This window comes from Myotis daubentonii, chromosome 2 (genome assembly GCF_963259705.1).
Source record: "Myotis daubentonii chromosome 2, mMyoDau2.1, whole genome shotgun sequence".
Classification (NCBI taxonomy): domain Eukaryota; kingdom Metazoa; phylum Chordata; class Mammalia; order Chiroptera; family Vespertilionidae; genus Myotis; species Myotis daubentonii.
The window spans coordinates 11,474,689-11,497,477 of record NC_081841.1 but is presented as its reverse complement, the minus strand read 5'-3'; the positions used below and the strand labels follow the sequence as shown (position 1 = coordinate 11,497,477).

The 22,789-nt window shown below is 51.4% G+C and overlaps 1 protein-coding gene across 9 annotated transcripts in view; it reads left to right on the top strand.

Moving 5' to 3' along the window:
• Positions 1–22,789, top strand: part of ABTB3 (ankyrin repeat and BTB domain containing 3) — a 262,019-nt gene that overhangs the window by 216,749 nt on the left and 22,481 nt on the right. For 8 of the 9 annotated variants that reach the window (XR_009451115.1, XR_009451114.1, XM_059681747.1 and 5 more), the window contains 8 exons: positions 4,163–4,328; positions 6,088–6,177; positions 8,108–8,209; positions 10,021–10,114; positions 10,229–10,364; positions 11,165–11,385; positions 12,999–13,177; positions 22,325–22,430. Coding sequence is in view for 7 of the 9 variants with exons in the window: in XM_059681747.1 (XP_059537730.1) it covers positions 4,163–4,328; positions 6,088–6,177; positions 8,108–8,209; positions 10,021–10,114; positions 10,229–10,364; positions 11,165–11,385; positions 12,999–13,177; positions 22,325–22,430 (1,094 nt within the window). In the remaining 2 variants the exon portion in view is untranslated. The remainder of the gene's footprint in view (positions 1–4,162; positions 4,329–6,087; positions 6,178–8,107; positions 8,210–10,020; positions 10,115–10,228; positions 10,365–11,164; positions 11,386–12,998; positions 13,178–22,324; positions 22,431–22,789) is intronic. The other variant, XM_059681746.1, reaches the window with a different exon arrangement.

The following is a 22,789-nucleotide window of genomic DNA, read 5'->3' as shown; positions in this document are numbered from 1 at the left end:
CTGGAAGGCAAGTTCAGAGGGTGGGAGGTGGACGTGTTAATAAGTTCCATTTTGGACATACTGAATTCGAAGGTCTGGGAGACATTGAAGAGAAGCACTCTTGTAGGCAGTTGCATTTGGGGGCACGCCAGCACCATGGAGAAGTGCCTGGTCCCGCTGAGAGGGGTCAGGCTGTTTTGCCTGTTCAGCTGGTGAAATGCCAACTCCTTGCTTATCAGCTCTGTGACTTGGGAAATTTCCTCATCTCTGGAATGGGGCTTCTAACCGTACCCACATCATGGGGCTTGTTGTAAAAATTGTATAAATTAATACATGGGAAGAGCTCAGATATCAATAGTAGGTGCTCAATAAACGTCAGCTTCCTATCACAAGGATTTTTATCATCATCATCATTAACTACAGTAATTTTCTTGCCATTTGTCTCTTCCTAATTAAAATCAAGGACCTCTCTAGCTGGTAAACACTGCTGATGCTCTTGGAATTATCTGGGGCTCGGTGAACACGGGGTAGGACCTGTGTCTCCCTCCCCCGAGCCCCATGCGTGGTGCCCACACGCAGTAGGTGCTCAGTGATATTTATCCAGTCAAATGGAATTTAGCTTGACTCCAGGGGGGAAAACTGCTTATTTGAGAGAATCAGTCAAGCACTGAGGATAGCAGACAGGAAAGAGGAAATTGCAAACTCAGTGACAATGACGATTCACAGCGTCTTTGCTCCCAGAAAAAGGCTCTGATTTCACAAAGCGCCCTCTTCCCGAATTAGACAGTGGTCTGGGAGACGAAAACTTCTCCTTATAATGACTCAAACCTGATACCTCCCTGAGAGTTGCATGTGAAGCATATGCAGACCCCTCCTTTTCCCCACCCCCCAAAGCCGCAGTGAAGTATGCCCCAGTACCTTCCCTGTTGCTCTCACCATCTTCTCTCCTGTCCATTTGGCTTGAAGCTTCTTCCTTGACAATCTTTTAAAGTATTTTTTATTGATATTAGAGAGGAAGGGAGAGGGAGAGAGAGAGAGAGAGAGAGAGAGAGAGAGAGAGAGAGAGAGAGAGAGAAACATCAATGATGAGAGAGAATCATTGATCGGCTGCCTCCTGCACAACCCACACTGGAGATCAGGCCCAAAAACCAGGCATGTGCCCTGACTGGGAATCAAACCGGTAACCTCCTAGTTCATAGGTCAACGCTCAACCACTGAGCCATGGCGGCCAGGCCTCCTTAATCATTTTTAGGAAACATCGGTCCTTTAGATGAAGCCTCCTTCACAAAGGTGTTCCCTCTTTCCCTAGAGATGGGTGCCGTCCTCTCTACAGTGGGATCCATGGACTCCCCTCCTGTTCTTTTAGGGTCATGGCAAGTGGCTCTGCCCATTCCTAGACAAAACAGTTCAATTTCAGATAAACAGTGAATAATGCCTTAGTGCCAGTTTGTCCCATGCAATATTTGCTAAAGTATTTTTTATTGGCTAAATCTGAAGCCCTAGCAATGAGACCCAAGTCCAAAGCCCCATGAACTGGTCCCTATGGCACGGCCCCATTCTGTGCCCCAGAAGTTTGAACCTGGATGCTGATGCCATGGTCTAAGGCCAGGCCCGGAGTCCTTCATCTCTCCCCAACCTGGGGGGGCGGCGGGTGGGGGGGGCGGGGGAGCTCTCAGGCTTCCCTGCAGAGTTTCCAGCAGCATTGAGGTGATCTTTCATCTTGGCGTCCAGGATCCTGGTCACCTATGGCCCCCTAAATACCTTTCTTAGTTCTTCCCTGCACCTTGGAGCCTGACTTGACACGGTTCCTGAAGCATGTATACAGACTAGACCCCCTATCAACCCCAAGCTCAGGGTCCTCTGGAATCTTCGCTGCATCAGCTCCCCCTGGTGGTCAGAACAAAGTTCTAGTGTCACCTATTGAGAGCCTAACATATCCTACCTACCGCAGGGTTCCTGTTTCAGGACAGCCTTGGGTCAAGGCTCCTCTGTCAGCAGAGATGAATGATATATCAGGAACCCAAGGAAGGGTCACGTATACACCCCACCCATTTCCTGAGGCTCTCTGTGGCTCGCCCCTCTGGTGTTCTCCCCAGAACCTAGCCTTACTGCTGAGCAGGAGTCTGAGTACCATAAACAATGCCCCCTCTCATTTTCTTCCAAGGATAAAAAAGGAGATAATCCCCTCACAAACTTAATCCTTCCTATACCACCATGTGGGTTAGTTAGAAGCAGGAATGGAACCAGGAATGCTGAAAGCCTGCCTCCTTTCCTCCGTGTCCACCCTCTGGATTGGCAAGAGGAGGGGCAGGACGGGGTCTGGGACAGCGCTGACTGCGGCTGATGAAAGTGTGTGGTCTGCCAGCCTCAGGGCCATCACCTGAGAAATGGGCACCTGCATGTGGAGAAGACAGAACCCACGACGCCTGCTCCATGCCAGCAGCCACAGCCTTCACGCAGCCCCTTGTCACGTCTCTTTGTCACTGGCAGCTTCTTCATCCATTCAGCTAGTTCATTTAGCACTGACATGGCTCTTACCTCTAGGGGCGGCTCCCCGCAAATCCATCCTCTACTCTCTCCCAGAGTTGGCCTTCCAACCATACCAGTCCCTTGCCAACTTTAAAACGTTCAATGGCACTGAAGGGTAATGTTTGGAGCCTTGAGAATCAAGTCAAGTTCCCCCGTAATCTAACCCCACCCTCAGCTCTGGCACTCTGCCTGCAAGTTTAGACCCCAGAAACACTGGGACCTTCCTACCCTCACTTCACCTGCCATGTCTTGTTGCCACACTTTTGCTCATACGAGCTCAGAGTTCTTCTGCTCTTTTCTCCTATCACTTCCTTATTTAAGACACAGCTCAGGGGTCACCTCCTCCAGGCAGCCTTGCTGTATCCCCGAGGCTCGATTCGGTGCATGTCTCCGATCCCTCAAGCACTGCATGTACCACATGGGGTTTCATGGCCAGTGCCCTCTCCCCTTCCAGGCAGTGGCCCCAGGGCAGGGACAATGACATGTCTTCAGCCCCTAGAGCAGAGCTTGTCACACACAGGTGCTCAATAAATGCTGGCAGATTTGATTCCATAGGTGATGGATCAGTTCAGTGGGAAGGAAGTGGCATCCTGTACAAGCAGAGTTTGCATCACCTTCTGGAATCCGTTGATTTTTCTCCCCACCTTCCCTAACCTCTCGCTCGCTGCGCCCGGCTGTCTGGGTTCGTTTCCGAGGCACCTGACTATCTGTGATCGCATCCCACCTTCCCAGTTCTCTGCCCTGCTTCTCCTCTGAATGTAGAGAACCCACCTGTCCTGTGTCCATTCAGCTAACATTTTTAACAGCTCCATGTGCTGTGCTCTGTCTGGCACTGGGATGCAGACCCACTAGACAGGGTCCCTGCTCTCACCGAAGTCCCCAGCCTGGAGGGGAAGACAAATGAGGGAAGGGGCAAATAGCATGTGCCATGATGGGAGGACAGAGGGACACAGTAGATACCCAGGTGGGCTCTCCAGGCTGTCGTGGTTCACATCCCAGCACCTCTGCTTGCTGGCTGTGTGGCCTTGGGCAAGGCCTTTATCTGTGTCTGTTTCCCCGTGGTTAAAAGAGGGGTAAAGAGCTAGCCAGTTTGGCTTAGTGGATAGAGCATTGGCCTGAGGACCAAAGGGTCTTAAGTTCAATTCCAGTCAAGGGCACATACCTCAGTTGGATTGCAGGCTTCCCGCCCGCCCCCCACTCCCAGGGCCCTGGTCAGGGGCACGTGCAGGAGGCAACCAATCGATGTGTTTCTCTCACATCACTATTTCTGTCTTTCCTTCTCTCTTCCACTCTCTCTAAAAATCAGTGGGAAAATATCCTCGGGTGAGGATTTTTTAAAAAAAGAGGGTTTAAAATAGTATTTACCTCTTGGGGTTGAGTGGGGATTAAATGAATTAATTCATGTGAAGAGTTTAGCATAGTGCCTACCCCCAGTAAACATTCAGTAAATAGTAGCCAAGAGTATACTTTACTCCGTGCGCGTAGGAACACAGAGGACAGGACAGATCCACAGCAGTTACAAAGGACAAAGGGTCAAGACGTCCACATTCTAACTAAAGCCCAGGAACGGGCAGTGCTGCCTAACTCTTGTGGCCTTCCAGGCCCATCCCTGGGGAGGCCGCCGCACCCCACTGACCATCTCTCCCTCCCTTAGGGCTGACGACTGCTTTTTTGCTTCTCGGAAGCTGGACGCAGTGGCCATCGAAGCCAAGTTTAAGCAGGACCTGGGTTTCCGGATGCTGAACTGCGGGCGGACGGATCTGGTGAAGCAGGCGGTGTCTCTCCTGGGACCCGATGGGATCAACACCATGAGCGAACAGGTACAGGGTCCTCTGGGCGTGTGAACGCTGCCCCATGGCAAGATGGACACGGCAGGCACTGGACAGAGGCTCCCCCTACGGGTGACGGGGTGATTTTTTTTTTTTTAGTTTAGTTTTTAAAATAAAAATACTCTAGTTCATCATTATAGAAGTTGCACGTGATCATTGCAGCTGACATGGAAAAGAGAGAAAAATAGGCCTATTCCAGAAAGGAAATCATTCCTTCACCCGGATAACCATCCTATTTATATTTAGTATGTGTCCTTCAAGTTCTTTTTCCAGCATGGTTAAAATTAGTGCTCAGCCGGCCTGTTACTGCCTCACAGAACAAGTCAAGACAAATTTTCACCAAACTTTCAGGGTACGTTTAAGATGCACAAAAGTCATTCTGGGGGACCCTCGGAGGAGCCTCTGAGACAGGCAGCTGTCCCCCCAAGCCCCTGACACTAAGGTACATTGAAAGGTACTTTGCAATATCATTAAATAGTTTTAGTCCCTTTTAATGGCTACATAACATGGTCATATTATTTATTCACTTAACCACACTCAGTTGTTGGGTATTTAGGTTGTTTCTAATCACTTATATCAATAACGCTGAGCTAAGTAAACTTAGACAAATCTTTGTTCAAATCCCTGATTGTCTCATTAGGGAAACTCTTAAGAGTGGAAATAGTGGCTCAAACTCATCAACCTTTCTGAAGGTTTTTTTTTTTTTTTATCTCAAATTACTATTCCAGAGACTGTTTCCTTGTACCCACCCTCCAACTACATATGTGTTTCCTGTGAAGCTTTTACTTACCTTTTGCCTGGTTTTCACTGGAGCTTTACTGTCTTTCTTTTTTACTTGAAGGGCTCTTTACATATTAGACATAGGACCTTTATTATAATGTGACAGATATGTCTCCATGTACTGCTTACCTTTTCGTTTTGTTTATCTTTTCAATTTCATGTCCTCAGTGCTGTAATGATTTTCCTTTGCAATTCTTTTATTATTTTTGTGCCTAGATGACTTTTATGGTTTTAATTTTGTCCCGATGTCGCTAACCAAACTAGAAACGGTTTTAGTGGATGGTGTGAGATAAGGCTCTTCTTACTCGGATATTTTCCCACCTTCACAACACTGTTTATTGAAAAATCCATCCCTTCCTTCTGTTGGTTGGGATATGTTGTTTATACTAAGCAGGAGTCATGGGAAAATACTTATGGAATTTTTGAAAGCCATTCCTCATTTGCTTGCTGTTCGCTTGTAAATGGTAATGTCAAACCAGATGTCAACGCTGGGCGTGTGCTCAGAGATATCCAATTTCCCTTGACCCCGACCGGGATCTTCTATAGAGTAAAGATGACACTTGTTATATTGAGAAAGAGAAAATGTCAAGGAAACCGTGTTTGTCAATTAGATAGCCTAGCGGCTGATGCTGCAGAACCCAGAAAGTTGAAATCAGCCATTTGCTTCAGCAAACACTCCCAGGTCTGTTGCATCCTAAGACAGACAAAGGAAAGTCCTCCAACATAAGCAACGATTAATGGGGAAAAAAGGGGGGGGGAGACAATTTATGGTCCCTTCTTGCCTCCATTTTGGTTTTCAAACTATGGGGGATTGTGACCTTAGGAGTCTTAGGGCTGTTTATTTTTTTTAATGCCGGATTTTGAGTGCAAAGATAGCCTTCTAAGCAAAAGGAAGAATTTCCATGTTAGCAGCAAGTGACACAGCCACCTGGTAAACCTTCTCCGTTCTCTGGTTTCTTACTCACCACAGGGCATGACTCCCCTGATGTACGCCTGCGTCCGTGGGGACGAGGCGATGGTGCAGATGCTGCTGGATGCCGGAGCTGACCTGAATGTGGAGGTGAGGGTGCAGGGGGCTGCAGGACCCCTCGGCCTGGCATCCCCAGCGGAAGGTGAACCAAGAGTGGGGAGGGGAGGGGCTTTCTCTCCTGAGAGCCACTGCTGAGGGCAGGGCGCTCGGTCCAGCAAAAGAGGTCAGACCAGCGGATGGATTTCCTCCATCCTAAGGCCCCAGCCCCGAGAAACTCCAAGGAGCATGTATGTTTCACTTAAAACAGCCACCGAAGCTACAAGGCGCACCAGCTTTTACTTGGCTCAGGTGTATCGTCTCTGATCCTTATTGTCATCTATTCCTTCTGGGATCAGAGCAGAGAGCGCTATCCTGAGCCACCAGCCCTTCCCTCTGCGCCATGCAAAGCTGGGCCCTGTCCCAGAGCTGAGGCGTGGCTCCCCCGCCCCCACCGAATCCTGATTGGCGCACCTGGTTGGCTGAGTTGCAGCCACAGGTCTTAAAGCGAATCACATGGCTCCTTGAGGCAGTGTGCTGGAGCAGAAAGCACACCCCAGCAGGCTTTGGAATTTGACACGGGTTCAAATTCTGAAACTGCCCTGTGCTTTGGTGACGTGCTTTTGTGCTTGGGCAAGTGGTTTCTGAGCCTCGCTGTCCCCATCTGCAAAATGGGAGAATAATCACACCCACCTCAGAGAGTTGTTGGAAGAAATAAGTACAGAGGGGACCTAGCATAACTTTGGGACTGGGTATTGATTTCCTTCCCTGCCGGGGGTTGTAATAGGTGAAATCACACTTTTTTTTTTTTAACCATGTTCTGTGCTGTCTTAAGACCCACTCTCTCCAGCAGCCAGATATTGGCAGCTTTGGAAACTGGGGAAATTGGTATGCCACAGTCCTAACTCAGCAACCCTGGGGAGCCTTTTTAGGTCAAAATTAGATGCTCTTGTCCTTTAGTACTGTGGGTTTTGGGGGGCTTTTCTATTTGCTTTGGGGGGGGGGTTAGTGAGTTTTATATTCATCTGAGGAAAGCAGTCAATAGACATAGCTTGGGATCCCATTTTGGATCATACAAGTTTCAAGTATTAGGGATTTTTCTCCCCTGTTATGCATCCATAAGCACCGTGCAGACCCTGCGAGGGCTCCCCACTTGGGTTCCTGGTGGGGTTCCCTGGCTCTCCCTAGCCCAACCCACGGCTCCCAGCTCCAGGCTTCCCCTGCAGGTGATGAGTGAGCTCAGCGCCTCTGAATGAAACAGGCATCTCGGTGACGTGGCCCCAGGAATGTTCGGGAAAACCATGTGTGGGTGCCAGTCCTGCAGGACCCCAACCTTCAGCTGCCCAGACACCTGTCTTGTGGCCAGAGGTGTTTTGAGACCCCCATATCAAAAGACCAGTATCAGATTGCTTATTTGTGGTACTTTCAGGGAAGTTTTTATGCCTAGTTTCCAGAAATATGAGGGCCTTTGTCAACCAGGAAGGCAGCAGAAGGGTGGAGTGAGGACAGCGTGGGTGAGCTGTGACCAGATGGTGCCATCCCTCCATCCGATGGTGGGCTTCCCTGGCTCAAAAGCTTGAAGCAGACCTCCCCTTGCCTGGGGTTTGCTGCCACCGAGAATGTCCCCTCAAGGTGTGGGTGAAATGGCAGTGGCATCTCACGCTGACATCCTGTAGGTCTCAGAACCACCACCTCTCCTGCAGCAGAGAGAGGAGCCAGGCAGGTGAGCTGGCTCGTTGTAGCCACCATTACACCTTCTCCAAGGCACCTTAGCGGTGGTCAGAGTTCGTCCATTGAATCGCTTTCAGATGAGAGGCAAAGGAGTCCTTATTCCTCACCACCCCACATCACCAACACTTCCCCAGGCACCGCCCAGGGTGTCCTTTCTACGCCTTTCCCGCGTGCCCAGCCCCAGATAGGTCAGCTCTGCTAGTCTAAGTATTGTGAAGGTCACATTCTGAAAATAACTTCAATTTGTTTATAGGTTGTCAGTACTCCTCATAAATATCCATCCGTCCACCCCGAGACCCGCCATTGGACGGCTCTGACTTTTGCTGTGTTGCATGGACATATTCCTGTAGTGCAGGTATTAACGTATTTCCCTATCCACACCTGACCTCTAATTTTACCGCTTCCATTATGCAAATCTGTACCTCTCCTGGCATGCATAGTCACGAAAACATTCATATTGGTTCATTGCAATTGAATATAGCACATCACATGCATATCATATGAGTGGAAATATTCTATAGAATGATCTATATGGCCCAGCTTTAGCCAATATGAAATTATCACCTACCCACATGCAGCCTCACACAACACGCAGTGGCCAACCTACGGAGGTTGTTCCCAGTTGCTCGGGGGTGGGGCCTGAGCTGTGGTTTGGTGGATTGGTTCGTTTTACCTGTCGTAACATGAACACAAAACTTGGCTGGTGTGAGACCTTGGAACCTCCCCTGAGGTGTGACCCTGGTGTTTGTGTAGAGTCTAGTGGTTTCCAGACGGTGGAAAGACGCATCCAAGTTGCCAAGGCAACGGTTCCAAAAGACACTTGCTTGGATCCCACTTCTTGGGAATCGGATCCGGGAGACCTAGAGCAGGGCCTTCGCATGTGTCTTCTGAAACAGCTCCCAAGCATGGAGAGATGTCCTCATCCGAGGTCCTTTGGGCATATGTTGCTTGCGCCTTTTCTGGCTGTTGTAGAGTTGGTGTTCATTGACTAGCCATCCAGTACATTCTAGGTCTTAAACGTGGTCTTCACGGCATCAGAAAAGAGAGACGAGCAGCCGGTCCATCAGGAACTCGCCTCCTTTTATGTGGTCCAAGCCTCTGAGGATGAATGGAGAGCAGGGAATCGTGTGAGAGGCACCACTGGGCAATGCTGGGATTCCACAGGAATCCTTTGTGTTTCCTAGGGTGTGGGGATCCCGAAGACAGGTCCAAAGCCATGCTTCAGGAGGTTGCGTGTGTGACATGCCACACTGGCTTCTGCCTGTACAGTGTCATGCGCAGTCCAGTCCCCATAGAGGAGTCTAAGGAAGAAGGGGCGGAGGGTGGCCCGGCAGACGCAGATGCCATCCTTTAACAAGCAGCGGCATCCCCTGCCTTTCAATCCGGAGTCGGCACAGTGGGCAGCTGAGCAAAGCCAAACCGAAGTCAGGCCTCCTCCCGCTGCAGGTGCACAAGTCACGGAAAGCCACACGTGCAGCCCCCTCCTGGCTGCGCCCTCAGGGATAAAGCAAGCAGGTCCCCCCACCCCAGCCCAGTTCACATCAGCAACAGCACATTCACTGTGAGTGAGATCTGGCATGGACAGGATCTCCGTTTTTTAGAAGCACAGAATTGAGTCCTGTGAGGCAGAGCTCTGGGAAGCTCACGCTGCCACATGGAGCCTGCTGGCCAGGACACAGCCTCTGCTGACCTGCCCTCAGAGCTCCCCTGAACCCTGGCCCTGGTTGGCCAGGGCGCTCTCCAGAACTCTCAATCTGTGATTCCAAGAGGCCACGTTAATGCTCTCCCACCCAAACAGGGTGTCTTCCAGCCCCTGGTTCCAGGGGCTCCTAGAAACATTCATGTACGAGTCAGTCACCTGGAGAGCCTGTTAAAATGCAGACGCTTGTCCAGTGGGCCTGGGGTGGGCCCGAGAGCCATGTTTCCCACCAGCTCCCAGGTGCCTCCACTGCTGGCCTGCAGACCACACTGAGTAGCTCAGGTTCTAGTAGATCCAAGCAGCTCCTAGTTCCCCCTCGAGGCCCAGCTGCTCTGGCCCTGGACCCGTGGTCACTGACCCAGAGGAGAGCAGGAACATTGGCATGGCACTGATTTCCACCAGTTTTCCTGACGCCCCCTCGCAGCGCGGATCCTTTAAACATCTCCGTGGCCCCTCTTCCTCCGCAGCTCCTCCTGGACGCCGGGGCCAAGGTCGAGGGCTCTGTGGAGCACGGCGAGGAGAACTACTCGGAGACGCCCCTGCAGCTCGCAGCCGCCGTGGGTAAGAGGTGCCGTCCTCACGCTGGCCGAGGGCCTCCACCACCCCGGCCCTGGGGGTGCCTGCGACTCTCTGTTTGCTTTATTCGCTCATAAACCCCCTTCTCTGGGCTTGCAGGCAATTTTGAGCTGGTTAGTTTGCTGTTGGAGCGAGGTGCGGACCCCTTGATAGGAACCATGCACAGGAATGGAATTTCTACAACCCCCCAGGGGGACATGAACTCTTTCAGCCAGGCTGCAGCCCACGGACACAGGTAGGCTAGGGCGGGCCGGAGCCCCAGGCCCCGAGCGGTGCTTGTTAAAAATGCAGATTCCCAGGCCTGCCCCAGACCCATCGCCTCTCTGGATGTGGGGCCCAGAGGCAGTGCAGGCCCCAGCCCGGCCAGCGTGGCCTTCACTGCCCGCTCCCGGCCGAGGGCCAGCCTCATGCCGCACACATCTGCCCGGACTGGCTGTTCGGTCCTCTCCCAGCCAACTTCTGCCGCGCAGACATGCATCCCCTCTGGGAAGCGAAGTGAGAAGAATCCGTTGAGAAAGAATAAGTCACCTCCTGTTGGATCACCTCCCGTCCACCATTCCCTCAGGACTTATCCCATCGGTTGCATTACACATCACCCCTCGTAAAGCAGAATCACAGGTTCCAGAGCCTTCTAGATACAGTGGGGCCTTGACTTACGAGTTTAATTCGTTCGGAGACCGAGCTCGTTAAGGAGCTCGTTAACTCAAATTACTCTGTCAACTCAATGCAAAAAATCTGCCGAGAGACATCTGGTATCTCAAAAAACTCGTTAGTCGGGACACTCCTAAGTCAAGGCCCCACTGTACTTGAGGCAAACACTTAGCTCCCTGGTTGTCCTTGAGGAAACATGGCCGGCCATGCCCCACTATCTCCACCCCCAGATCGGAGCGCCCGCGGTCAGGACTCTGAAACCCGCCACCCCGAGCTGGTCCCGTCCTCTTCCCTTGTCCCAGGGAGTGATCCCCGCCCGTCCCCGCCCTGGCAAAGCCCTCCCCGACCTCTGAGTGTCTTCCTCTCTGGGTTTATGATTGACAGGAACGTGTTCCGCAAACTGCTCGCCCAGCCAGAGAAGGAGAAGAGTGATATCCTGTCCCTGGAGGAGATTCTGGCCGAGGGGACAGACCTGGCGGAGACAGCCCCGCCCCCCCTGTGCGCCAGCCGCAACAGCAAGGCCAAACTGAGAGCCCTGAGGGAGGCCATGTATCACAGCGCTGAGCATGGCTACGTGGATGTCACAATTGACATCAGGAGCATCGGTCAGTGTGGGCACCCTCCGCCCTGGGCACAGCACCACTGCCCAGCTCACACTCACACTCACACACACACTCACACTCACACTCACACACACACACACTCACACACACTCACACACTCACACACACATACACACACTCACACTCACACACACACTCACACACATATACACACACTCACACACACACACACTCACACACACATACACACACACACACACACACACATACACACACACACTCACTCACACTCACACACACACACACACACTCACACTCACACACACACACACACTCACACTCACACACACACACAGGCCCAGGGGGCCTCTCCTTCGCTGTGGGAGCTGAGAGTCCCACACTGTCCCCATTGACAGCAGCATCCTGCCAGCCCCATCCTCAGGTCACCTTTCCATGATTCCCAAACTCTGGACCCTGGAAGTTAGGGGTTCGAATCACCTGGGAGCTTGTCTGAATACACATTGCCAGGCCCTACACCCAGAAGCTCTGCTGTCTAGGGTCTGGATGGGTAAAGGCTGGAAATCTTTATATTTAACAAGCATCCCAGGTGGTTCCCAGTGGTTGGGGTGCGTAGAGCACCCAGACCCATGAAGCTGCGTCCGGGCAGCGGCTAGAGTGAGGACAGGCTTCCTGACCAGGGCTCCCCCTCGGAAAGCCTTTGGGGTGGCTCTTCCTGGACTGAGCTAGCCCACAGCCGCCTCCTCCGTGCATCTGAGGGACAGGCTAGCCTGGCCTTCCCAATCTAGTGGCATAGGCCCAGCATGGGAATAGCAGGGCTCGCATGGGCCTTAAACTCGGGTTGTAGCCTGAGGCCCTGCAGAGGGGCCCTGATGCTGTTCTGGAAAAGGGCCTCTCGCACAGGGGCTGTTGAGCATGTGGGGCGGTTATGCCCCGGCCCCGAGGGCCTGCTTAGCATAGTGAAGCCACCCGAGACTCCGAAAGGTCGCTTGTTGTACACAGGAGCAAGGCGCCTGCTTCTCTCCCCATGAGAGGGGGGAATCAGCTCAGCAATCAGCTGCTGGAGAGGCTCCAGCCGATGAAGTGGCTGCAGGTGGAAATGTAGTTTCGCACGGGGACCAGCAGCCATACCCTCCGCGTCTCCTTAGGCGGGTGGAAGCATCCATCTTAGCTCACTGGTGGGTTTCACCAGCTCTCAGCTCTCGCCTGGGCACAGCTGTGGTATCCAATCCTGGGCAAGACTCGGCCCCTCCCCGAGCATCTCCCTCCCCAGAAAGTGGAGGGGATGGAGACAAATGAAGTCAGCGCTGAGAAGGATGTCACAGGCCTGAGCTGTGTGCGTAACGACACCAGTATTCTCCACCACGATTATAGGTTGTAAAATGCAGCCCCTGATAATATGAGTAGCGTGAAGAAGTGGACACCCGTACTTAAGGGAATTGAATTATGACCTTTAATTTCAACTTCTGCAAGTCTTTGGGGGGCGGGGGGGAATCAACACTGGCTCTATTCATCGCAAGCCTGCCTCCTGGTCTCATAATTGGGTAACGTCCTGGGGAAAGGCCAAGTTTTAGATAAAAACGCGCCTTCTCTTTTGGTTGTTCTCTGCCTTGCCCTCCCCTCCCCCCTCCCCCCAGGTGTCCCGTGGACCCTGCACACGTGGCTGGAGTCCTTGCGGATTGCCTTCCAGCAGCACCGCAGGCCCCTCATCCAGGGCCTGTTGAAGGAGTTCAAGACCATCCAGGAGGAAGAGTACACGGAGGAGCTCATCACCCAGGGCCTGCCCCTCATGTTCGAGATCCTGAAAGCCAGCAAGGTACGAGGCGTCTGAGGCCGCTGGGCCGTCGGCAGAGAGCTAGGAGGTTCCCCATCTCAGGGGTCCCTTCCCTGTGGTCATGGCGGCTGGTGGCTTGTGTACCCCAACTGGCTAAAGCTATTTGTGCCGTCATTTGTGGGGCAGCTGCTTTGCTGAGCCCCTGTGAAGTTCCAAGGCACTTAGGCACATGGGCGAAGTAGTAAGATCTCTCCTGGCCTCAGGGAATTTACACAAAAGCTGGTGAGAGAATACCAGCACGTGTGCCCCGAGGGCATCTGAGGTGGTTTATGAAACAATGGCACAGGCCCCGAGAGGGGAGGTGCCAGACGGTCAGGGAAGGTGTGCTGAGGTGCTGGGACTAGGGCAGGCCTGACAGGCAGATAGAATCCAGCGGGAGGAGGGACACAGCGCAGCGCCCCAGATGACTGGGGTACAGGCCCTGCCGCGGTTCCCCGGAAGCCGGGCCCTGGGGAAGGCTTTTGAGATACACAGAAGCCAATGAACCCTGCACTGACCCCGAGAATCACCCCTTCCTCATGGGCCTCCCAGTTCCTGCCAGGACCTGCCTTGAAGGGAAATGGTGCAACCCCTTGGAAAACCAGTCCAGTCCTGGGGCTACTGTGTGGTCAGTTCTTAAAATCTCTGTGGGGTGCCTTGTTTGATGATACCATACAGACACCCAGTACCCGCCAGTGGGCCATGCGGCATGGGGGGCTGGGGGGAGGACAACTTTGAGAATGGACAGCTGTGGTGTGCCTGGTCCCCAGCCAGCCATGGAGTGGAGAGCCCAGGTCAGGGGGAGGGGTGGCAAAAGCCCCACCACTGGCTGTGGAAGCATGGGGTGGGGGGGGCGGGCAGGGAGGACCAGTTTGCCTGGGAGGCTTTGAGGAGTTTGGGCACCAACCATCCCATCCCCCAGGGCTTCTCAGTGGGCCTCAGGGGACGGGATAGCACAGTGGTTGGGAGCACGGGCTCTGGAGCCAAACTGTAGGAGTTCCAGCCTGGCTCTGCCACTTACTTGCCTTATGACCCTAGTCAAGTTACATAACTTCTCTTTGCCTCAGTTTCCCCACCTGAAAGTGGGGATGGCGATTGTTTTAACCTCTTAGGCTGGCTATGAAGAGAAAACGAGTCAGTGCCCTTCACACTGTCCCTGCCACTGAGAGAGCGCTTTAGAGTCCCCATCGTAGCGGCGGCCTCGCCAGGGGATGTGGCGCCTCCATTGCTCCCCAAGGGCTGTTCTGTAGCAGCCAGCCCCTCAGCAGGGACGACATCAACATATTTCACACCCAGCGCAGCCCCGGCACCAAGGAGCCCATGGAAACCACATGTAACCGGCTGAACGCCAGCTCCTCTCCTCAGGATCACACTGGATTATCCCAATCTCTCTACTGCAGAGCCTGATTCACAAAGGCAAGCAAGCGTTTCCCAAACTCACTTGACCCCGGAACCCTTTTTATAATGAACTGTCTCGAGACGGAAAGGAGGACTTTTTTTTTTTTAAGCTAAAATATGTAGTTAAATCCTCACAGGCAACTTTTGAAGCAGATACTGCTCTTATCCCCCATTTAACAAATGGGGAAACTGAGGCACAGAGAAGTTGACCGGCGTGCCCGAGATCACAGAGTCGCTAAGTAGCAGAGCTGGGACTGAACCCAGACAGTCTGGCCCCGGCACCAGCCTCTTCCCCCTCAGTCCCAGATCGGGCTTTGTGGAGCTCTGGGGCCGCTGTGAGTCACCTGTGACGTCGCAGGGGAAACAGGCCTCAGAACCAGGAAGGCAACCTGGGTCTCCACCCCCCGCCAGGATGGGCCCACGGGCTGGGCTGCCCGAGAGAAGGACCAGGGGACCATGGAGTGCCTTTGCCGGCAGCGGGGTGGCCCCACAGTACAGCAGCAGCAACTCAGCGTCCTGCCTGCTCTCTGAGCCTGGAGCACGTGGCCGGTCCGAGCAAGGCCCATTAGGTCTTCTCATTAGCACGGTCTCCAGCCCAGCGTCCAGGCCCCCGCGGGCTAGATTTATGCTTGATGTCAGGCCCCACTGAGACCTGAAGTGGGAGCAGGTGTGCGGCCTCCGGTAATGAGCCTCGGCAGTTCTATTTAGAGTGAAACCTGCTGGAGGCTTTTCAAAACCAAATGCTCCCTGTCCCTCACCCCCCACCTTGGAAATAAATAAAAAAGGCTTTCACCTGAAATTACCTAAGAGACCACCTTCGGGACAGACGTTCCTCGTTCGGTTCCCAGGGTCTGGTGTGCTAATGGGCGTCGGGTTTTTAATTTCCTTCCTTTCTTCGGGATATAGTGGGCATTCCAGAAATTACCGAAGCATCTTGTGTTTTAAGTAAACCTGCTCTCTGGGGTTTCTAAGTAAACATCGTTTTTAATAGGACATACATATATGCACACGGAAAAGTGCCCCAATCGTAACTCTAGAGGCAAAGGAATTTCCACAAAGTAAACCTACCTGTGTGATTAGCAGCCGGGCCAAAAATAGAGCATTGCTAGCACCCGCCAGCCCCCTCCTGCCCAGCCCAGCCCCTACCCTCCCAGAGCAGCCAACAGCTCCCACAGCAGCAGCTGGGGCTGGGAAGAAGGGAGGGGCCTTTGCCAGGATGTGTGGACCAGAGCCTGCTCCCAGCAGTTGTACTGATCATGGAGGGGGGGTGGGGGGGACCCAGGGACGGGGCCGGGGCAGTCTAGGAGGACTGCACCCAGTCAGGTTTGCTCTTACAGTAAATGGGGGTTTAATGGCAACCCCTACTGGTGAGATGTGGTATTACAGATCACTATGAAACTTGCCATGGCTGTGTGAAGTCAGGCATTCTCCAAGCATGGGTGATAGTCCTGCGGTCAGATCCTGTAGGCTTATTTTGCTTTTCTTTTTCTAGGTTCTTGAGGTAGAAGGTTAGACTATCAATTTTAAACTGTTCCTTTTTTCTTCTATATGCACTTGATACTCTACATTTTTCTGCTCAGCACTACCCTAGCTGTGTCCCACAATTTTTGATATGTTTTATTTTCACCTTCATTCGGTTCAGTGTATTTTTTATTTCCCTTGAAACTTGCTTTTTTTGGCTTATGGATTATTTGAAAGTGTGTTATTTAGTTTTTGAGTGTTTTGGGATTTTTCTGTTACTGATTTCTAGTTTGATTCCATTGTGGTCAGAGAACAGATTCTATATTATTTCACTCCTTTTTAAAGATTTGTGATTTGTTGTATGGCCTATCTCGGTATAGATTCTGTGGGCACTTGGACAGGGGTGCTTTCTGCTGTTGTGGGGTGTTCTGTAATTGTCAGTAACATCCTCTTGGCTTGTGACTATGCTGAGCTCCTCTGTATCCTACATCCTATATTCTGTATCCTATATTCTGTATCCTACAGAATATCCTATCCAGTTATCCTATCAGTTGACAGAGGGGTGTTAAAGTCTCCGACTGTAATTGTTGAATTTGTCTACTTCCCCTTTTAGTTCTATCTGTTTTTAGCTCACATATTTTGCAGCTGTGTCATTTGGTGCAGACACATTTAGGATTGCAATGTCTTCTTCGTGTATTAACCCTTTTGTCATTATGTAATGCCCCTCTCTGCTTCGACTAGTTTTCTTTGCTCTGAAGTCTCCTTAATCTAATATTAATACAGCCACCCCTGCTTTCCTCTGATTAATGTTTGTATGATATTTTCTCCGTCCTTTTATTTTCAACTTGCCTATATGTTACATTTAAGGTTTCTTATAAACAACATGAAGTCGGACTTGTCATCCACTCTGTCGATCTCTGTCTTTTAATCAGAATTTATAGACCATATATATTTTATATAATTATTGATGCTCTATGGCTTAAATCTACCATCTTATTTTTTGTCTTCTGTGTGATCTCTCTTTTTCCTGCCTTCCTGTGGACTACCTGAACATTTATTTAAATTCATTTTTTCATTTGTCTGTAATGTTTTGGAGTGTATCTCACTGTATAGCTTTTTTAGCGATTGCTTGATATATTGCATTATCTGTATATATAAAAGCCTAAGTGACCAAACAGCCAGTTGACCGGTCACTATGATGCACACTGACCACCAGGGGGCAGACACTCGATGCAGGAGCTGCCCCCTGGTGGTCAGTGTGCTCCCATAGTCAACCTCCTGCTGCAGGCCAACCTCCTACGGTCCCTCTCCCCGCCCCCCAACCCCGCGGCTGGCCAGCCCCAATTGGCCCCCACTGGGACTGGGCAAGATGGCCCCAATCAGCCCCAATCACTGGCCAGGCCGAGGGACCCCACCCGTGCATGAATTCGTGCATGAATTCATGCACCAGGCCTCTGGTATGTACATAATATCAAAGTCTACTGGTTTCATCAGTTTACCAGTTCAAATGAAGTATAGAAACCTTACTTCTCTTTATATCCCTTTACCCTCCTCCATTTATGACATCCATCTTTAAATATGTCATCTAATTTAGAACCACATCAGACAGAGTTACAATTTTTGCATCAGCCATCAAACATAATTAGGAAACTCAAGAGGAAGAAGAACGCCTATTATATGTGTCCATATGTTTGCTTACCCTGTTCCTCCTTCCGGATGCTCCAAGGCTCCCTCCTTCATCCTTTCCTGTCGTTTAGAGACCTTCCTTCAGCCATTCTTCTAGGGTCGTGCTGGTGACCAGTTCTCTTAGGTCCTTCATCCCAGAGTGTCTGATTTCCCTTTCATTCCTAAAGGATATTGTCACTGGTTGTTATTTATTTCATACTAGAGGCCCAGTGCACAAAATTCGTGCACTCAGTGGGGGTGGGGGCCCCCCCAGCCTTGCCTGTGCCCTCTCACAGTGTGGGAGCCCCGCTATCTATTGCCCCAAAGAGGTAGGCCCCGCCCACCCATCCAGGGCTCCTTGATGGATTGCCCCAAAGAGGTAGGCCAGAGCCTGGGGTCCCACCTCCACACCACGCACGCAGCATCAAGCTCCCGCCTACCCATGCATGCACACAGCCCCACCCACCCACGCGTGCCCACTGCGCATGCAGCCTCCTGGTGATTGCTCGTTACGGCATGAGGGCATCACAGCGTGAGGGCATCACGACCACATAGGCTTTTATTAACAGGATTTTTCTTTTAAATCATCTTACCTTCCCTTAAATGTATTTAGAAAGGAAACATTATATTACCACCATAAATAGAAAGCTCTCATCAGTTGCCATGAGTAGAAGGTACATATGAAAATAAATGGGTGCTGATTTAAAAGCACTTTAAGTTCACAGTGTGTTCAACTTCATCTTGTACACACCTCCAAGGGCGTGTGACAGACTTGGAGCTAAGCCGACCTCATGGGAATCCTGTGGGGCCGTACAGCCTTCCCACCCCTCCTTTTCCAGGTGGTTCCAGCAGAGAGGGGCTCACAGCTGACAGGTCAGCCCAGCATTTTCCACAGGGGCGGGGCCTGTCTTGGGAGGAATAGATCAAGACAAAGAATTCACTGCTGATGACCCTGGAAAGCAACATTCAACATTCTCTTGATTCTGAGATCAGGCTTTTTTCATCTTTTTGAATTTGAAATGGGTCTTTTAAAATGCATGTTTATTGCAGTGAGTTTCTTTCCAGTAGTTTTAGAATCTAGGAAAATAGAGATTAATTTGAATTATGGGAATTTGCTCTTTTGAGAGTTCAAAAATGGTCACATATTGGCACTTCCCTTTGGTTCAACCAAATGGCATATTGTGATGTGTTATCTTTTTAATCGTCATGACATAGCAGGTAATTTAACCCTTACTTAAGCGGGTAATTCATCTGGGAAGAGAACACTGAGGCCCAGAGAAGCTGAGTACTTTTCCTAAGGTCACCCAGCTCCGTCTGGTCCCGTTGCCCATGTTTTTATCACTGTGTAGAACCCCCATCTAAGCTACCTATAAAAGACCTTGGGGACAATCCTAGCGCTCCTTTCCAAAGAAAAGAGTGTGTTTTGTACCTTTTTAGAAGAACAGTGAGGGGTCAGAGGAGGAGAGGAAAGACGTCAGCTCCGACATCCACAGACTCCATCTTAAGAGAGACTCCTGGCACCTGTGGTGTTACAGATTCAGTTCTGGCCCTGGCCAGTGGCTCCTCATCCCACACAGCAAAAGGCTGCAGGTTCGATCCCTAGTCGGGACGCATATGGGAGACAACCAATAGCTGTTTCTCTCTCGTGTCTCTCTCTCTCTCTTTCTCTCCCTAAAATCAATTTTAAAACACACACACACACACACACACATATCCTCGAGTAAGGATTTTAAGCTAAAAGAATTCAGTTCTGTGCAGCTGAGTCCTGAGAACCCAAGTTCAACACCCAGCATTTTCCAAGAGAGGCCTGGAGGGTACCTCCTTTTAAGGGCCCGTGTGATTACACTGGGCCCACCCAGATCACCCAGGGTAATCTCCCTCTTTAGGGTCAACCAATCAGTAACTCTCACGACTCCTACAGATTCCCCTTCGTCCTATAAGGTAACACATTCACGGGTGGGAGTGCTCATGACACAGCCCAAGGGATTAGGGCAGCGGTTCTCAACCTGTGGGTCACGACCCCTTTGGCAGTCGAACGACCCTTTCACAGGGGTCGCCTAAATACATCCTGCCTATCAGATATTTGCATGACGATTCATAACAGTAGCAACATTACAGTTATGAAGTAGCAACGAAAATAATTTTATGGTTGGGGGTCACCACAACATGAGGAACTGTATTAAAGGGTCGCGGCACTGGGAAGGTTGAGAACCACTGGATTAGGGCATGCCGTCTGCTAGGGGCCAGGATTCTGCTCCTCAAACACCCGTGTGCAGAGCACGTGACTGTGGACCCTGATTCACTGGCCTCGGGTGATTGTCTGCATTATGTGGGCTCCCGGGCAATTCTGCGGCTGCTGGTGGTCGATGGAGCACATCTGAGTGGCAAAGCCTTAGGCCAGAGGAAGCCCATTTACAGCCCCCGGCCCACTTCAAACCCACGACAGATTCCAGCCCATGACACCGGTGGTTCTCACACCTCAGGGAGCGTCAGAATCGCCAGAAAATGGCCCTGGCCTGTGTGGCTCAGCGGTTAGAGCATCGGCCAGCGGACCAAAGGGTCTCAGGTTAGAATCCCAGCCAAGCACTTGGGGGGAGCAACCAATCGACGTGTCTCTCTCACACTGATGTTTCTCTCTCTCTCCTCCCTCCCTTCCCCTCTGTCAAAAATAAAAATCTATGGAAAAACATCCTCGGGTGAGGATTAAAAAAAAAAAAACTTAAAAGAAAACGTGTGGCCCTAACCGGTTTGGCTCAGTGGATAGAGCGTCAGCCTGCAGACTGAAAGGTCCCGGGTTCGATTCCGGCCAAGGGCATGTACCTTGGTTGCAGGCACATCCCCAGTAGGAGGTGTGCAGGAGGCAGCTGATCGATGTTTCTCTCTCGTCGATGTTTCTAACTCTCTATCCCTCTCTCATCCTCTCTGTAAAAAATCAATAAAATATTTTTTTTAAAAAAAAGTGTGAAAAGATAGCTTGCGGGGCCCCTCACCCAGCATTTCTGAGGCAGAAGGCCTGGGATGGGACCTGAGGGCGGGCGTTTCTAACAGGCTCCCAGGTGACGCTGATGGTGTGGCGTGGGGACCACCCTTGGAGAACCGCTGCCTGAAGCTAGGAGGGAGGCAACCACTGTGCGGGTGTTACATGAAGGAGCGTTTACTGTCCTTGTTTTCTAAGGCCTCCTCTTCAAAAGCAGTGTCCCTTTTCCCACTCAGGATGAGTGCACCCCCTCAGGCACCTCGGGGATCCGTCTGAAGTGACGAGGTGCCTTTTGGGATCTCATCCACTGAATCAAAGGGTTGGACTGCTTTTCATATGCTGAGCTGCATCCTCCGGCTTCGGGCGCACAAAGGAGTCGACTCACGAAGGGCTTGAACCACCGACACCCCAAAGCTGTCCCAGCCCCATCTTTTAAAGTCAAAAATAATATTTGTTGGTTTTATTACAAACAGTTGTTTGTTGCAGAAAAGATTAACTCCCTGGGCAGGGTGGGCACAGGGAGCTAAAAAGAAAACATCATGATCTCACAGAAGGTAGCTATTCTCCGACCTTGCTCTGCAGAGATCTGTCAATCCAAATATATACGTAGGGCTTTATTGCAAAAAAATACATGCTACAAACTGTGTTGTAACCTACTTTTAAAATATGTTGCAAATGCCTTTCTATCTAACTGCCCCTTTAAGCCCCAAGTTTCCACCCCTCACTCAATGAAAAGCACCCCAACACTGTGATTCGTGGCTTCCCTCCTGCGCACCTGCGGTTGGAGGGAGACTTGTGAGCAGCCGCGAGCCCAGCGGGGGAAGAGGACGCACACGGAGGTGGCAGCTCCGTGGAAGCAGGCGCCTCGCCCCTGAGCAATCAGGGGCAGCTGACATTCTGCACCGCAGAAGTTTCCCCCCGCCCCCCCCCCTCTTTTTTAGAGAAATGATTCAGCCGAGCACCCCTAATCCGGAAAGACCTCAGCACCAGAATCAAGTTCCTAGGGCAGTGGTCGGCAAACTGCGGCCCCCTGAGCGTGGCTCTTCCACAAAATACCACGTGTGGGCGCGCACATACAGTGCGATCGAAACTTCGTGGCCACACTCAAGGGGCCAAAGAGCCGCGTGTGGCTCGAGAGCCGCAGTTTGCCGACCACTGTCCTAGGGGAACTTGTTTCACGGGCCCTGCTCTGCCAGCGGCGTTGCTGAACCAGGACCACCTGAATCTCGGCGGCAGCGACACAGTCACGGGACCAGGAGGGCTTTCGGCTGGGCTTTTTAGGATCATCAGTGGCTTCCGGAACTTTGGACTATTGATAAAAGGAGGTTAGGGGTAAAAACTTATTTTCCATTCTAGGAGTTACAAAACCTGCTTTCCCATGGGGTCCGAAATGATTACAGCAAGAGAAAACGGTTTAATTACAAATTAAGCTTTTGCCAATGAACCCATGGAAATAGTAGACAAACAAGCTAGCAGCTCCAGGGCCTGCCCGGGCAAACAGGATGAGTGATGTCCAGGGGGATTGATTTCTCCTGGAGCCCGAGATAAGTCTGTGGGCTTCTCTCCCTTGGGGAACGCGTTCCCAGCAACAACTGGCCTGAGGTTGTGCGCAGGCCCCAGCAAGGTGAGCTGTTCTCTCTTTTCCGCAGAACGAAGTGATCAGCCAGCAGCTGTGTGTCATCTTCACTCACTGCTACGGGCCCTACCCCATCCCCAAGCTCACGGAGATCAAACGGAAGCAGACCTCGCGCCTGGGTGAGTGTGTCACGGGCCCTGCTCTGCCAGGGGTGTTGCTTTGTGATTTCAAGACAGGGAAGAAGCAAACGCTGTAAGGAAGGGTGGGGAATATTCGAGGGCCGACAAGATAGGTCCTGGAGTCAGGCAGGCGGAGGTCAGGATAGCACCTTGATTATGTGATAAGACTGAAGGCTGTACCTTAGGAAAAGGTATATCAGAGCATCTACCTTTCACTACCTGTAACCTTTCAGTTAGAGGAAGAAGGAGACTCACCAATACCTTCTTGTTATCATTGAAAGATTACAGGCAATGGCAGCAAGAAGGTCTCTGGATCCTGCAGACAGGTAGGTTCTAAAAGCAACTCAAGTGCCTATCAA